Source organism: Anastrepha obliqua, chromosome 5 (genome assembly GCF_027943255.1).
Source record: "Anastrepha obliqua isolate idAnaObli1 chromosome 5, idAnaObli1_1.0, whole genome shotgun sequence".
In the NCBI taxonomy this organism is placed as follows: domain Eukaryota; kingdom Metazoa; phylum Arthropoda; class Insecta; order Diptera; family Tephritidae; genus Anastrepha; species Anastrepha obliqua.
Window position 1 is genome coordinate 83,996,941 of NC_072896.1, and position 17,127 is coordinate 84,014,067.

A 17,127-nucleotide genomic window follows, 5' to 3' on the forward strand; every position below is an offset into this window, starting at 1 on the left:
TTAGTTGTTGTTTTATTTTGTGCACTTTGCTTATTGTGGCTGCTAGCAACTGGTGCTAGAGGGAGGGAATACGCAATTCCGTACGTTTATAAACTTTTTTAATGAATTTTTTGTTCGTTTTTTTAATAAAAATAAAAAAGAAAAGAAAAGAAATTAATAAAAATAAAAAAGAAATTTTGATGAAGAAATATCAAAATGAGTAAAAAATTCTCAATAAAACCAATATTTAAAAATTAAAAAATTAAAATTCGAAATTAAATTTTTTTATGAATATAAAAGCTCGAGTTTTGTATTTGCTGTTTAATGGCGGAGCAATGTTGCTTGTCTGAGAAGTCGAAGAGGTTCCATTTGTGGTGAAGTAGAGACCGTGGGAGCTAAGTGCGTCAGATTGCGGGAGAAACATGTGGCCACAAATCTTATGGACCACTCTCTAAGCGTCTCAAGATCTGAGCAGATGTTAAAGTGGCATCACCCGTCGCACTGATTACAGCTAACCCAAGAATGATAGAATTACCAGGATTGCTCTTTTACTATGTTGAAAAAGAAAATTGAGAAGAGAACTTTGGCTGTCACGATTCAAGAAGCAAATTCAAGATGGGAAAGAACCAGCTCATGAAGGATCGCAAAAATTATGCTACGCAAACACAATGTCAGGTCTACAAGCTATATATTATCTCTTCCCAGGAAAGACTTGTAGTGAGGCTACTGACGAGACACTGTCTTACTCCATCGTACGAGGCCAAACTGAAACTAGTGCCGAATGAGACATGGACAACACGTAACGAAGTCAACGCAAAAGGAACTCTGGAATACCTACTCTGCCACTGACCTGCACTTAGCAAAGTACAAATAAACTGCTTGGGTTTTGCATCATTTCCAACATTAGAAAGTATGCAGTTCAAAAAATAGCAGCCTACTTAAATTAGCCAAACTGTGTATTAAAGAAAAAATATTAAAATAAAAACTCTCCATACTAACACTTAATATCACGATAGATCAATTTCTGGCCTATGTACGATGTAGAGCATCAACCAAGTTTAACCTAACCTAACTTTTGGCTGCCACGTCACATGCGATTCGACAGTCGAATTCTGCACGATCATTTCACATATATTCACATACTCGTCCAATCAGCCGTTGTTCGGAGGGTAACAAAGTATGATTGGTTGATTTCTTTCGTATATCACTAACACAATCGTGGATACAATCTCTGTTTTTGTGTAAAAACACCGCAAGTGATGTCAGCCCATCAGCTGATTTTGTTAAATACGTTCAGAGACGAATAACGGTCTGTTAAAGAGCTCACATTTAAAATCTTTTCATCATGCATCTAACCGATTTGGAGTTTGAGTTTAGCCGCCTTTGGCAAACTCAGCAAAAATATGCTACGGGTCCCAGGTTAAGCTAATTGCCAGCACTAAGGAGAAGTATTGGAAGTAGTTTTGCTGCATGGAGCTGCTCCAGTGACGATAAGCGAGGAGTGAGGTTTAGCGGAATAGACAAGGCTATTTCACTGGAGCGGCAGCTCTTCGACGGGAAAAACCAGAGTCAATCCGTTACGTAGAACCGCCTGCCATGGGAATAACTGTTCGTAACTACTAATTAGACTATGACAAGACTTCAAGATTAGTAAATATAGTTTATAGTAATAAGATTTGTATACGCCATATGTGGGCTGTGTGCCATTGCACCCAATACTCTCCGCAAGGCTTGCTACGATATAAAGGAGGTGGATTATCGGTATATCCCAAGAATGATAGCAACTGAATTGCGCCCTTCATAGAGTGCAGTTGCATGGGAGAGTTGTGAAAATGCGAATGAGATTGTAAGAAGAAGAAATTGCACAAACAACACACGAAAAAATTGCACAAGTGCGACATCACACACACAGCAATTCTGTCAAATTCACTGAGAGAAAAGTAGCATTAACACGATTTACACAGGGAAACATTTGGCAAGGAAAAATTTTGTTCGTGGGCGAAGAACGAACGGGGAAGAGAGAGGGGATTTTGTCTCCCATACTGGCGACACTCTTTGTGCTCTTATTCGTATTTTGAATCTTAAAGAAGAAATTGTGTCTCTCTTCCAGTTGTCTCTGTTTGTATTGCGGTACTTATTATTCACTCCATCGTGGATATAATCTATACTCAAATGACCAGCCGAAGGCTCAAAGAGTGCCATCTCAATGATCAATTATGCTATCAAGCGAGAGAGCATGGATTTCATTTTACTCATTCATCCAAACCATAAACCAAACATTAGAATAAGAGCAAAACTTAGTTCTACGAGCTTTTTAACGTTTACTTTGTTTACATTGTATTTTAATTTCGGAAAATTTGGGTCTTTGTTGACTTGCTTCACGCGTTCATTAGCAAATTCTAGCTGCCGTCGCCACATAAATATGTATTACATGGGTTCAAAATAGTTATGTATGTGCGTATGTGTGTGCAATATAATAAATATTAATTTTTTCATAATTTTTACAAATGTTATTATCAGTGTAGCAAAATTTTCCAGTAGACTTACAGCAATAAATAGTTGAATAAATAAGCAAGCAGCAAAAATGTAAGTGTCATTTAACAAACAAGTTTAAAGTCCAAACTGACCATTGTTTTTGTTTTTTCAGCGTGGCATGAGCTGAAAACGCGTAGTACGCAAACAAAGGCAAAGTGAGTTTGGAATGTAAGAATACACACACACACATGCACAACTAAATACGATTTATTACATTTGGAAAAGAAGCATTCTTGACTGCTCGAGCAGCGGAATCAGCAGTAGCTGGCCTTGCTGGAAGAACGTCATAACTCAAAAGATCGAAAATTGGAGAAAAATGGCTTCAAAATTTTCAATCCGCTATGCCTCCTCCAGTAAAAGTAAAGAAAAGTTTGCATCTAATAAGATACAAGTAATTTTCATAGATATCGCGACTAATTTTTTCAACAACATAAAAGTAGAGCTGGTGGCCATTTTCTGCATACTTATCTAAACATTTTTTTTTGGATTATGACAGTCCTCCAGCAAATGCCCAATATGCACATATCCGATGTTATGAACCAAATATAGAATAAAGCCGAGTCATGGGCAAACAAAAGGCAAAGCTAGACTTGAGAGACTAAAGCGAATTACAAATAATGTGATCGCTTTTGCTTATAAACATGCATGCATGTATGTGTAAGTGTGTGTGCTTTTGTGTTTGCATAAAATTCTTGTTATCACTTAATGAATGGAGAGGCAGCAATAGAAATATTCAACTGTTGGCAGACATGACGGGCAAGAAACAGTAAACAGGTCGAATATATTTAATTGGATGAGAGAATATATTACACAAGTAAAGGGCCTTTCGAAAGTAATGCGTAGATGTTAGTAGTTAATAGGAGATCAACGATGGCAAATCAAACTCAGAAAGTGGCAATGGATAGTTCACACGCTTAGAAAACCACCCGATAGCATCACGAGAATATCACTGGACTGGAACCCGCAATGGAGCAGAGGTCGTGGTCGGCCAAAGATCACTTGGCGAAGGTCGATGTTGCGTGAGATACCGACGTTACATGGGACGGGGCAAAAACAAAAGCTCAGAACCATATGCGATGGAAAAGTCTTGTCGAGGATCTATGCTCCCGACGGAGTGAATAAGGATATAAAAAAAATATACGAAATTAGTCGATCTTTAAGAAGAAAAAATCGGACAATTCGTGATTTTTTGGTGAAAATAATCGTTCGAATAAGTCGATAATTCAGAGACTGCTGAAAAAATTTCAAGAAACTGTTTCTGCGAAGATAAGAAAAAGCACTGGCAGACCAAAAACTGGACGTTCTGTTCAAAGTATTGCTGCTGTAGTGCAAAATGTTGCTGAACAACCTTCAACATCTATAACTCGGCGTTCTTGACGGTCTCGAAAATGACGCATTAATGCATCGACTTTTTGATTATCTCACCTGTAGACGCGCTCATGGCGGACATTTACTTAGATGATGTAATTTTTCACATAAAATTATTAAGCGCCCTATTTTGAATCAAGATGGTGAAACCTAAAGGAATATAAATTTTTAAATGTTCTACTTTAAAACAACATCTGGACGCGTCTTTTGAAAGACCCTTTCTATATATACTTTCCTTCTTTTAATTTTTAACTTTTTTTAATTTTGGTGGACTCTTCAGAGTCACAATAAAACCTAATTTAAATTTTTTTTTTAATAGAATACAGGGTATACTTTTTTGGACAGTTGTGAAGGAAAACTGAGCAAGGAGATTAAATAATACCGATCTGTAAACATTTTAAAACGAATTTACGGAAATTTTCCATGCGGATTCTATGGTAATTTTCAAAGTATTGGCAGCACAAAATCCTCACATTTGTGCAATGTTGAATGAAACTGAAAAACATCCAGACAGATCATCTACTGGCGTCGTCGCAGGTGTTATAACGGTCACTGCACTATGGGCACATTGGCCAGTAGAATGGGTATACTTGACAGTGACTTCTGCAGGAGCTGTGGAGATGAAGACGAAATTGAGTCGGTACAACACCTCCTCTGTGAATGTCCTGCTCTTCAAAGAAGCCCTACCAAATATTTTGGCGATTATTTCTTTGAGGACCCGGGAAATTTGCAAAATGTCTCACTGGAGGGATTAGTTGCCTTCTTGAAAGATTTAAGTGGTTTAAGCAACTTAGTTAAAGGATGGAAATCAAATGCAGCTATCACATTGGGCCTTAGGGCAAGACTTAGACAAGACTCTCTGTCTTAGGCAAGCAACCTGGGTAACTTAACCAAACTAAACCTAACGGAATGAATAAAAACGTGTGAAGAAACCTGGTGCTTTATTTATAATTCTGAAAAGAAACGCCAATCGATACTGTGAATGAATCCTTCTGAAGCTTAAATTATTAGAGCACTTTACTACTCACAAAGATGAAACCTGTATTCGCGGGGCCAAGAGTCAAGTATGTTGAAGCTCTTAAAGAGTATGCGGCAGGACCCTAAAGGGACTAGTAAAACTTGTAGCGTTTTTTTGGAACAATCGAAGCTTAGAATGAAGCATTATAGTGATAAAAAAGGTAAATATGTTTTTGTTTGTAATTTATTTATCATTTATTTTATTATTATTAGAAAGTTTGAAATAAAAAAAAAATATATTTTTTATCATCAGTCTTGTTATTTAATAGCGCACCTCATAACTCACATCGCGCATTATAAAATTCATATGGCTCACAATTTTTCTAATTAACCCAGCTTGACGCCATATGGTAAAGCACCTCAGATTATATAACTGTCACCGCATATCATCTCCCACTGGACCCAATACGTCGAAACAATTAAATCAGATAGCCGATTACAATCTACAACGCACTGGCAGGCAGTGCTTGATGCACCACAACGACAACAACAACAGCAACAATAGTGGAATTAATAAACGAGGAAAACATGGCTGTTGTTGCAGTTGTAGCCGGATATAAATCCGGCTCGTTCCGGCAACGTAGAACTGACTGTCGTGGGAACGAGGAAAGTACAGCCTCCCCTTGGGCTTAATTCGTTTTAGTTCCGAAATAAGTACCATTTTTCTATTGTGTTATATACCAGTGTCGGTATTTTCTTACGAAATTAAAGGTTTCTGAGCGAATGAAAGGTTTCTGCCGATAAATCGTTTCGAACAACTTTTTTGCAACCGAACGACTCTTAGCGGTTTTCCACGATGGTGAACCAACGTTTTCTCAAAAAACATAAAAAAAAAGAAAAACAAAAATAGAAAAATAGCAAAACTATAAATTATAACTAAATTTTAATTATAAAATTATAAGTAAAATATTTCTTTTCTCTTCCATATCATTGTCGGTATTTTTGCGAAATTTACCTATTTTTCAATTTCATTTTGGGCGCAAAAGTTTCTGCCGAAAAATTTTTTCAAATAATCTTTGTGCATCTAAACTCTGTTTAGTAAGTTTTCCACGTTAGTGAACCAACGCCTTCTCAAAAAAAAAAAAAAAAAAAACATAATAATAATAATCATAAAAAACAATAATAATAAAAAAACAACAAATTTTTTTTTTTTTTTAATTATAAAAAAAAAATCGAAGAAATGTTCCCGATTAGTACACTCTTTGCTCGTCACCCTTAACATACATTATTCATTATGGAACTGTGTCTAAGCCTCGTGGTAATTTTCTAAAATAATAATCAAACTGCTTGTTGCTAATTACTTGACTGACTGATTTTCATACTAATTTTCTATAATTAAAAAGTTTTCCTAGTTAAAGGGTATAAACGTGAAAAAATTGACTTTCAAATAAATAAAATAAAAATTTCCTATCAATTTAACGAGGGCTAAGGCTAACAGAATTGACCTGAATTGAAGTTGTCGTTGCTAATTAGTTGAGTAGCTTTTTTTACATTCAAGCGCTTGAAAAGTACTTCTACGCGCATAAGTTTGCTCTGGGAAAATTGTAATTGCTTCGCGCGCTGACAACTCGTGCAGTGCTCGAATTTGACCGATGGACTTTTAGACCGCTGCTTATCAGCTCATAAAAACAAAGAAAAAAAGAACCAACTCATAATTACATGCATACATACATTCCTCAGTATATAATTATTTACAAACACCCATCGCTTTGATGAAAACAGCTGTTGTATGCCTGCCTTTGTGGTGGTCACCAAATCAATTTTATTTTACTTAAAAAATGGAATGCGAATTGGTCAGCCATAAGAACGTATGCACGTGTGTATGTTGCCACACGTAGCTTGTTGTTGTTATCTATTCTTCGATTACCTACGTATTGGCGTGGACTCGATTACCTACGACTATTTTTTTCCTAATCGTATGGAAACATGGCATTAATATACTGCTCTTTTATGGCTTGCACAAGGCTAAGTTAAATGAATTTATTGGCACTGGCAAGCCAGGCGGTCGGTTAGCTTTCTTGCCATTGCTTGATAATCAACCCGGCAGGGGCAGGCGACGATTTATGTTGGCAATTTTTTTACAGCGTCGCAACAAAGTTTCTTTCACTTAACAGCGAAAAAGTTTTTAGCGGCATTCTCAGATTTTACTGCGCCAAATGACTTTGTTTTACGCCGGTGAGGTTATAAAAGCTGGAAACTTAAAACATTTTTGTTTTTGTTAAAATTAGAATGCTGGAATATTGAGTCATTTCATAATTATTTATTGGTATTACTTTGAACCTTTCGAATGCGCACTAAAGAAATATCTTACCTCAAAATAGTCGGCGGTTAACTAATTCAAATACTCATTGGAACGAATCATAAATTTCGAATTGTTCTAGATAAATAAACCGGATATTAGATTTTTTCCTAGAAAATGCTTGAAAAGAATGGGATTAGAAAAGGGCAGATTACTACTGCAGTACCAATTGAAGGAAGTCTTCAAAATTGGCATTAAACATACAAAAATGTCAGTACCACTGGAAAAACGCTAGCCTATCTGTCAGGTGTCTGACAGCCTGATGATACCACAACAAATTTTGTCATACTAAGTGGCAGTCACAGTTTTGGCGGTCGTCGTAGTTGAGTGGTTAAGGCGTAATTACCACCAATTGGTGTCAGATACTCACTGGGAACATGAAACACTCGTTCCCGCGAGAGTCGGTTCTACGTTGCCGGAACGACCGGGATTTATGTATATCCGGCCAAGAACTGTCACTCTAGCAGCATTCCAACAAACATTTATGAGGACTGATATGTTGTTACAACAACAATAAAAATCACATGCAACATGAATTGAGAAAAAAAAGTTTTTTTCAATAGCGATAGTATGCAATGTCAACACTTCTAGTGTATTTCTTCCATGAAAAACCGTTTCATGAAAACTATTTGCCATTTGGAGGTGATATGAAATTGTTGAAGCTCTTCCATTTGTAGGACAGCATCAAGATGCACGCAACAAATTGGAGGAAAAGCAGGGCCAATCGGAAAACAGGTGAAAAAACAAAGACCACTGCCGTACTGCCGCACTGGCGGACAACGACGCTAAATTAGGCGAACAAAATGCAGCGACTGTAAAAAATGAGAGACTAACTTTTTTGTTTTTTGTCGGCACAACTGGAAAAAGTACAGCACTCGGACCACATTTAGGCTGTTCTGCTGCACTCGGGTTGCCTTTTGAATTTTTTTTTAATTTACCCGAGCTCCGAAGAAATCTGAGTAGATCTTGTGACGCCACTTTTTAGCACATCAGTGCCAAAGACCTCAAGCGTGATTCGAGCGAATGCTGGGTAGACGCACAGAAAGTGGTTCGCCGTCTCATCCTTCTCTCCACATGTTGGGCGGGGTTCCCTGTATGAGATACCTACCTTTTCCATGTGATTCGGCCATAGAAAGTGGCCCGTCATCAGTCAAACCAACCATCTGCAGTCCCTTCTGCTTAATAACAGGAGGATTTGCGGCACTTGAAAGTACTTCAGTACTGCTGACAGATATTTTTAGTGGGCACTGTAGACTCGGTAAATGAACGAATGATTTATGTAGCTTTTGCGTTAGGGATGTGGAAACTTGCTCAATAGTACAAAAACAGCAAAGAAAACCAAACATTCCTTTAAATTTTTTATGTTAGAAAACTTAAGCGGAAATTTGGCGAAGAGTTTCAAAAATCCTTCGGTAAGAGTATCTTCGCTATTCTTAAAAATGTGGACAATTTTAGTGGCCTGTCGTACATTTCTGACCACAATTAAGGCCGAAAAAAGGGAAATCTATCAGGTAATATAAAATAAAGTATTATCCTACAGGAACTTAAAAAACTGTATTTTATTTCTCGCGAAAATGTGAACCGAAAGCAAGCAATTTTTTACTTGTATTATTTTGATTCTAATAAAAATAAAAAAATTAATAATAATACTAAAAATAAACTGAAGCTAACAGATTTTTGTTTTAAATCACCGAACGCTCTACTACTAATTTGTATGGCTAGACATTTATTTTGTTATATTTTTGTCAAAGTATTTTTTACAAAAATTTTATGACACAAATTTGTTAGTTCTGCTAACCAAAAATGACTGACTTCTGAAACTTGTTTTTAAAACTTACTTGTAGCCGGAGAGTATATTGAGCAAGGTACTTTTCCCAGCACCGGATGGTCCCATAATAGCTGTAAGCTCGCCGGAGCGCAAGCGACCACTGACGCCTTTGAGTATAGTTTTGGCATCTGAAATTGTCAAAAAGAAAATAATTTTTTTTAAAGGCTTCACTCCACTTTTGACTCCATTAAAATTAAAGAATTTACTGCTAATTGAAAATAGTACAACAAGTTTATATATCTATTTTTTAAGTTATTTGACATATAAGATATGTGAAACGCCATTTTTTTTATAATAAATGCGTGACTGCAAAATTTAGGGAATGTTTATATGATAGGCTCTTTTAGGTTGTTATCTGAAAAAATAACAAAAGTTGACTGTAGTGCTCAGTATAAAAAGGCTGTCCAATCTAAACCCCATTTGCCTCGAAAGTGTTCCGCTTCTGGCACCATTCGATGGAATAATCCGCGAACACAAACTCTCTCTTATCACCAAGAACGGAATAATCCGCAATAAATTATTTTTTAATTACAGTTAAGGGGAAGTATCTAAATAATTTTGGTAATCCTGTAAGATTTTTTTTCATTACAAACAGTATACATTTCCGATGCAAGGTATTTTGAGTACATCGCGCATTTTGAGCGGTGATACAAAAGGGTTAAGCTAATCATACTGGTACTGAAGCAACCCAGATTTTCGAGAATATTTCAAGGTTTTACTTGCAAAGCAAAAAAGAAACTTGACGTGGCTGAGTAAGTAAGGCATCATCTAAGAACAAGCGCCGTGAAAAGTAAATTAAGGAAGTGGGTGAGAATTTGAGGACATTTAGTTTTATTAATAGGTAATCTTATGCTTGATCGAAGCTTTTTATTTTTTCAAAATTAACCATAGGTATAAGGAAATATTTTTCAGAAAAAAAACCGACAATTAATTATTTTAAAAAATCGAAATTATAAAAAAATCTTTCGATCCAGCACGAGTTTTTTATGTTTTTTAAAATCAGTATAAATTTTATTGAAATCTCCCAAACTTAAAAACCGCTTGGTTACAGTGATCGCCAGTTCAAAAAACATAGTTTTGAAAAAAAACGCTTTAAAGTTTTGCTAACGATTGCCCATTTGCCCGAGAGTCCTTTGTTAATGGTTGAATAACTCGAAAAGTATTTGTCGGATTCACTTCAAATTTCCATAAAATATTTTTAAGATATTATACTTTAAGAAAATGCAAAAAAAATATTATTTTTGAAGATTCTGAGTATCCCTTACACCTTATAACAAATAAAAAAGTTTAAATTATTAGAGTTTTTTGCTTTAGTCACGTATTTCTATATTTTTTTCCTTCTTATGAAAATATATTTGAATCCACAATCCGCTAAGGGCTATTTATTTAATTAAAGTATTATACCCTTTTCATAACTAAAGACCCATTCACGTTTTTGAAATAATGTGCAGAAATAATTTGGGTACAGTAATTTTTTTTTAATGATGTGAAAAATAGTAGATTCAAAAATTTATCAGGTAGGTAGTTGGAACTGTCAGGGCTTGGCACATATTTTATTGATGAGTTTTATTAACCAAAAACAGAAAAAAATCGGACTCTTTTGCTAACATTTGCAAAAACCAAGCATACAGCAAAAACAATTATTTTTAAATAAACTTTAAAATTTCAAACTTTTTACTTAGAAATTCAAAAAAAATTTCAAGTATGCAATTTTATGGCTCATTGAATTTTAATAATGAAAAAGGTTTTAAGTAGGTCAAAAAATCACACTGATTTTTGAGAATTTTTCCAGTCGCGGTCTTGTGCATTTTTTCGCATTTAACGCCTTCTCCACATTTTTTTGTATATGGAAGAAAACACTCAACACCGTCAGCAGAAAAATTGTCAAAAATCAACGGAATTTTTGAACCACTTAAAATTTGCACTTTTTTATAAAAAAAATTAATGCTCTATAAAACTGCATATCGACGTACACCTTTTCTTTCAAATAACCCCAAAAAAAAAATTCCAGCCGTGTCAAATCACATGATCTTGGCGGCCAATTGACATCGCCGCGACGTGAGATTATTCGGCCATCAAAGTTTTCGCGCAAAAGATCCATTGTTTCGTTAGCTGTGTGACAAGTGGTACCGTCCTGTTGAAACCACATATCGTCCACCTCCATATCTTCCAGTTCGGGCCATAAAAAGTTCGTTATCATCTCACAATAGCGAACACTATTCACAGTAACTGCCGGACCGGCCTCATTTTGGAAAAAAATACGGCCCAATGATGCCGCCGGCCCATCAACCGCACCAAATAGTCACTCTTTGTGGGTGCATTGGATTATCATTCGCCCAAATGCGGCAATTCTACTTATTAACGAATCCACTGAGGTGAAAATGTGCCTCATCACTGAAGATGATTTGCATTTTATGCATTTTGGTTTGAACGCCCTTTTTCATAATAAGCCTGAATAACTTTAACGCGTTGCTCCATTGCGTATATTTCCATGGTTCAAATTGAATTAGTCTGAGATTGAAAAATGTCAAATGAAATGCAGAAAAAAAATTGACGTTTAGGTGTGGTTTACATTCAACATCAGCCCTTGAAATTTAACCACCCTTTATTTAGCCAGCTGTGGCATTATTAACAAAATTTGAATCATCAGCTATGATTTCTTTGTGTGGCAAATTCTTAATATAAACTTTTCTAACTTTATTTCGCTTTTGCATCGCGGTCTTTTTCCAGTCTTCCACTCTTCTTTGCGGCTGCTTTCGCAAGTGTTAATTGAATGCCTTCAGCGCCGAATGCATGCGTATTGCACGTCTATTTTTATGCATAAAGGTCCGTCCGTATGTACGCGTGCAAGTCTGTCCCATGGTATGTATGCGGCGATCGTTAACCCCAGTGACCATTGGCTTTTAACAATTTCGTGCTGCTCAATTAATTGTGACTTTTGATTTCGATTGAACTAGCAGAATATGGCACAGCTAAATACATACACACAACACATACATATAATTAAGTAAACTGCGTGTGCTTGCATATTCTCGATATGTATGTGTGTGAGTATGTAAAATTTGCTGAAAATTTAAATTAAAATTAAATGAGGTGACTATTTTGCAATCGCTCGGTAAGCACTTTTTAATGTCGGTCACAAAAGTAGAACATTCATACTTTTACCACCTTTTTTCGGTTTGTCTTTTTTGTCAACAAATTCTTGTGTAGTTATAAGCTGATTATCGCCTTTTAATTAAACTATACATAAATTCGTGGCTATAAATTAAATAATTTATGACCTATTTGCCACCCGGCAACTCTCTATACGCACACAGATAAGGAGATACTAAGTAATTGCATGCGATTAGAGTGGAATTGTTGGTTGGCACATTTTACTGCTCCTACTTAAATAAAAATATTTGTTGCAGATATAATCCGATTTATTAATGATTATATTAAAGTGTCATTATCAAAATATTAACTTACTCTTGGCTCAAAAAATAAGCCCTGACCGAATCAAGGTTACATTTTCGGCAGAAGTGCATTGACCTTAGAGTAGAAAAAATAGACAGAGTAGAAAAAATAACAAGTCTTCTTGAGAAAAGCAGTGCATTCAATGTGCGAAAAAAAATGTTTTTCATGCATTGTATTTTAGGGTTTAATAGTAACTGAAGACCTTTAAAAAATCGCACAACTTCTAACAAAATACTTTTATATTTCTACTGTGATGATCTAAATTAACGATCATAGACTAGATGTATGGTTGAAGTATATGAGCCTGAATCTTATGTGATATATTGAGTATAAATATTAAAATACGTCTGCGCTACCAATGAATATTCATCAGTAGAAGAGAAAATTTGCTTCATCCTCTATCGTGCAGAGAAATTCACTGGTGGGCTTCCGGTGAAATTCGAACTAGTAAAACTAGTTAGGGCTTCTTTTTTTCCATATAAGTATAAGAATACTCGTACTTACTCGTACGTAAGCCAATGTTCGAAATGAATCATGAGGCCCGAATCGAACTAGCAACATATGTATGGTAGTGCTGCATAAAACGAAGTCATCGCACGACATCAGTATTATGCAAGGATGATAGATTTCCATGTTTGCTATTTGGCTATGGTGAAAAAAAAGCTGGGGGACAAATTGTTGGGAGATTCTGAAGCCGAATTCATTTCACACGTATTCGCACACTCGTCCAGTCAGTCGTTGCTTAGATGGCAACGAAGTGTTCTCATTGGTTCATTTTTTTTCGTACATCACTGACAACATCTCTGTTTTTTCGTAAGTAAACCGCTTCATGACCTAAGATACGTCAGCCCATCAGCTGATTCTATCAAACTTGCTCATAGCCGAATAATGGACTGCTACGTAGCACATCTCTAAAAATCTGTTCACCATGATTATTATGGGCGAAGAGCGCCTACATCTATGCTTTCAAAATGCCCAAAGTACAGAAAATAAGAATGTATACAACACTGAGGGCGACGTTCGGGCGAGTGCATACAGTAAGGGCAAGTTCGCAAATCTCTTGGCGTACTAAACTGCGAATATTCGGCGCTTGTGTGTTAAAGCTGTATTAAGTGAAGCATGGCTGGTTTCCAACACCATCGCACTGAGGCTACCATCTTTCGTTAACAAATGCCTCCGCATTATCTGTAGAATATTCTGGCAGAACACCTATGGAGATAAACCAATGAGGAACCCATCCTATGGCAATCAAACGTAGAATGTGGCGATGGATATGTCATACGCTCAGAAAACAACCAGATAGCAACACGAGAATGGCACTAGACCGTAACCCCGGAGCAGAGGTTGCGGTCAGCCAAAGATCACTTGGCGAAGGTCGATGTTGCGCGAACTAGCAGATGCCGACGTCACAAAAGCTCAGAACCGTTTACGATGGAATAGTGTTGACGAGGCCCTATGCTTTGGAGCGGAGTGAACAAGGATTTATAAAACTAAAAACTTAAAAATAAAAAAACGCTAATACGTCCCGTCCTTGCATATGGCGCAGAAATATGGATCTTGAAAACAAATGAGATTCATCATTTGCTGTGCTTCGAAAGCGGTGTCATAAGGAAAATATATGGTCCGATTAAAACAGTAGATGGCACCTATCGCATTCGCTACAACCATGAAATTGAAGAAATTCTTCAAAGATAAACTGCAATACGTTTTATCAAAGCCCACAGTGCACGCCGAAAGAGCGAAGTGCTAGGAAAGGTTTTATTTTAACACCCATTGGAGGAAGAAAAAGAGGGCGAAAGAGGGATTGTTAGATGACGTCGCATCAGAGCTTAAGGTAATAAACGTGGCGATAGAATAAAGTGGCGAAAATTTTTGATGAAGCTATTACAGACTGTGATGCTAAGAAGAAGAAGTAGTAAAGGATTTACAGCAATACCCGTAAGGTATTGAGCATAAAACTCTAAGCTTTCATTGGGTTAGAACAACGATGTACAAAATGCAAAGGTGTGGCCAACATCAGACCGTTAACCGGCTCTCCGCGATTTTAAAGGAATCAGCTGATTTGCTGACGTAAGTAAAATATGTTGGTGATATACCAAAGGCAGCCTTCCCCATCATACGTTGTTGCCGTCTTAACGACTGATTGGTGTAGTGTGGGAATACGTGTGAAATGAGCGGGGAGAAATCTGCTGCCGAGTACCCGAAGACGTGGCAGCCGAAATTACTCTTATAATTTTGCCTCGAAAGGCCAAACCTGGCATACTGTTATCCTTCAGTCAGAACCCTAATAGCCGATCCATACCAAAGTACCGATTATGATTTGCTCTCCGTCTGTTCTAATGCTATACATAACAATCAAGGTTCGATTCGTTCCTGTTATAGTCCTACTCAAATTTTTATGTGAATGAAATCGAACTTCGAATGGCATGAGTCCTGTCAATGCTACCACGCTACAAAAAAAAAACAAGAGTTCAGGTATTCTAATCACTTCAACTAAAATAAAAATTCATGTGAAAAAGTTAACAGATCCTATGCTTTCAAACCCAACTGGATTGTCTATTCGATGCTATGAATGCGCCAAAATGCATTTGAGTCACGTAAATCACTCACATACATACATAGAAATTTAGCCGCAAAAGTTCAATCACATTTTCCAAAATCGGTTGTAGTTTTTTGTTGATAAAATGTATAACATTTGCACGAATTTCCGGATATTTTTTTCCACGCCGCTGGTAGCTGGTAGCTTAAGCGCTGTAGTTTGTGCCGGACCTTGAGTGGGGTTGATAGTGTCGTCACATCGGTCATATCGTGACGTGCTGACAGCCACATAACGCACATGACATTTTTTTATTTATTTCCAACAACAACAAATAGAATATTTACGAGCACTTTTTATGCCAGCGTCGCATGCGATTTTCTCACCAAGTAGTTGATCAGGTAATTAAATGGCTGATTGACTAAAAATAGCTACAAATGCATGTATATATGTGGGTATGTATGTATTTATGTAACTATTTACGAGTATGCTAATTATGAACTATACCATCCATATGCGAGAAATAAAAAAAAACATTCGCACAAGTGTGTGGTGGGTTGTTTGTGTGTACTAAGTTTCGGCTTAGTGCGTGCTGTGCATTTCTATGGCAAAATTGATTTCAATTTCTTTCAATCTCATTTGTGTGCGCGGCGTCACTATGTGCGCGTCACCAACAAACACCGGTCAATTTAAGTGAATTCGTAAATGTTATGAAAATGTGTTAAGTAAATAAAAAAAAAAAAAAAAATTAAATATTATGCATGAACGTGTTATGTGTTTTTATTTATGGCTGTTACCAAGTGCACAGCTGTGGTGACTCTGTCTGTGACATTTGCTTTGGTAATTTAGATTTGACCAGTCTATCTTGGGTCACGCTTGTTCACGCCTACTAGATGTTATTTGAAAAAATTATTACTAAAAAAACAGCATTTAACTAACAAGGCAGATAAGTGTAAAGTACGCGCAGTGAGGTGTTAGGTTTTTATGGTTTTTATTTTATATACATTTTTTTTTCTTCTTAATTTCCGATTAATTTCCCGATATTTGTCGGAATTTTGTATGCACAAAAAGGAACCGACTAACCTAAAACTTGGCTTAGTTGAAAAGTTCTGATACCTTTATTGTAATAAGGAGTATATCCACAAAGGTTATGCGAGCGATTTTAGTTATTCAAGTATTTTGGACATTATCGTCAATTCTTCTAAAAATTTGCCTATTTGTGGGTTTGAGTATAATAAAAAATAAACTGAAGAAATATTGAATAATATTTAATAAGTTTGTAGACTTACTCAATGTTAAAAATTGCAGTAGAAAGTTTTTTAAAGTAAAATATCTGCGATGTTTTGTTTAAAATTCGCTAATATATTATTAAAAAATAAAATTCTACCCGAAATCTTGTAGCTAAAAAATATAATTTTCCTCCAAGAATTTTTTGGTAAAATATTCTTTCAAAAAAATTGTTCTCCTGAAAATTTTTAACTAAAACATATAATTTTTCCCATATACCTTTTTAAAAAAATTTTTGGTAAAATATAATTTATATCAAAAGGCTTTTTCCCAAAAATGGTTAACTCAAATGAAGAATCTTTCAAAAGACACGCCTAGATATTGTTTTCAAGAAAATAAAAAATAATTTTTATTTTATTTTTTAGAATAAAAACTCTTTGTATGAAGTAAAAAAAATATACTAAAGAAGCAATTTATTACATAAAAATAAAACAAAATTTATTACAAAAAATAAAAAATATTCAAGAAATATACTAAAAAAATATAATTTTCCCCAAGCAGAAAACATACTTGTTTAAAGTACTTGTTTCTTTTAAAAATATTTTCACTAAAACATATAATTTTTTCCCAAGAAGATAAAATATACTTTTTTAAAGAAATTTTGGTAAAATATAATATAAAATATTTTGGTAAAATTTTTAAATAAAACATCCTCTTTTTTATAAATAAATTAAAAAAATTTTTTTTTTTAAATATACTACAAAAATATTATTTTTCCTCAAGAATGAAATATACATGTTTTAAAGATTTATTTTGGTAAAATTAGATAGTCTTTTAAAAATATGTCTTCCCGAAATTTTTTCACTAAAACATATAATTTTT

General features: G+C 35.4%; 1 protein-coding gene across 1 annotated transcript in view; it reads right to left on the bottom strand.

Annotated features, from left to right (window-relative positions):
* LOC129248641 (ATP-binding cassette sub-family G member 1) overlaps window positions 1-17,127 on the bottom strand; it is a 113,810-nt gene that overhangs the window by 17,198 nt on the left and 79,485 nt on the right. The window contains exon 3 of the mRNA XM_054888265.1: window positions 9,037-9,154. Coding sequence (XP_054744240.1) covers window positions 9,037-9,154 — 118 coding nt within the window. The remainder of the gene's footprint in view (window positions 1-9,036; window positions 9,155-17,127) is intronic.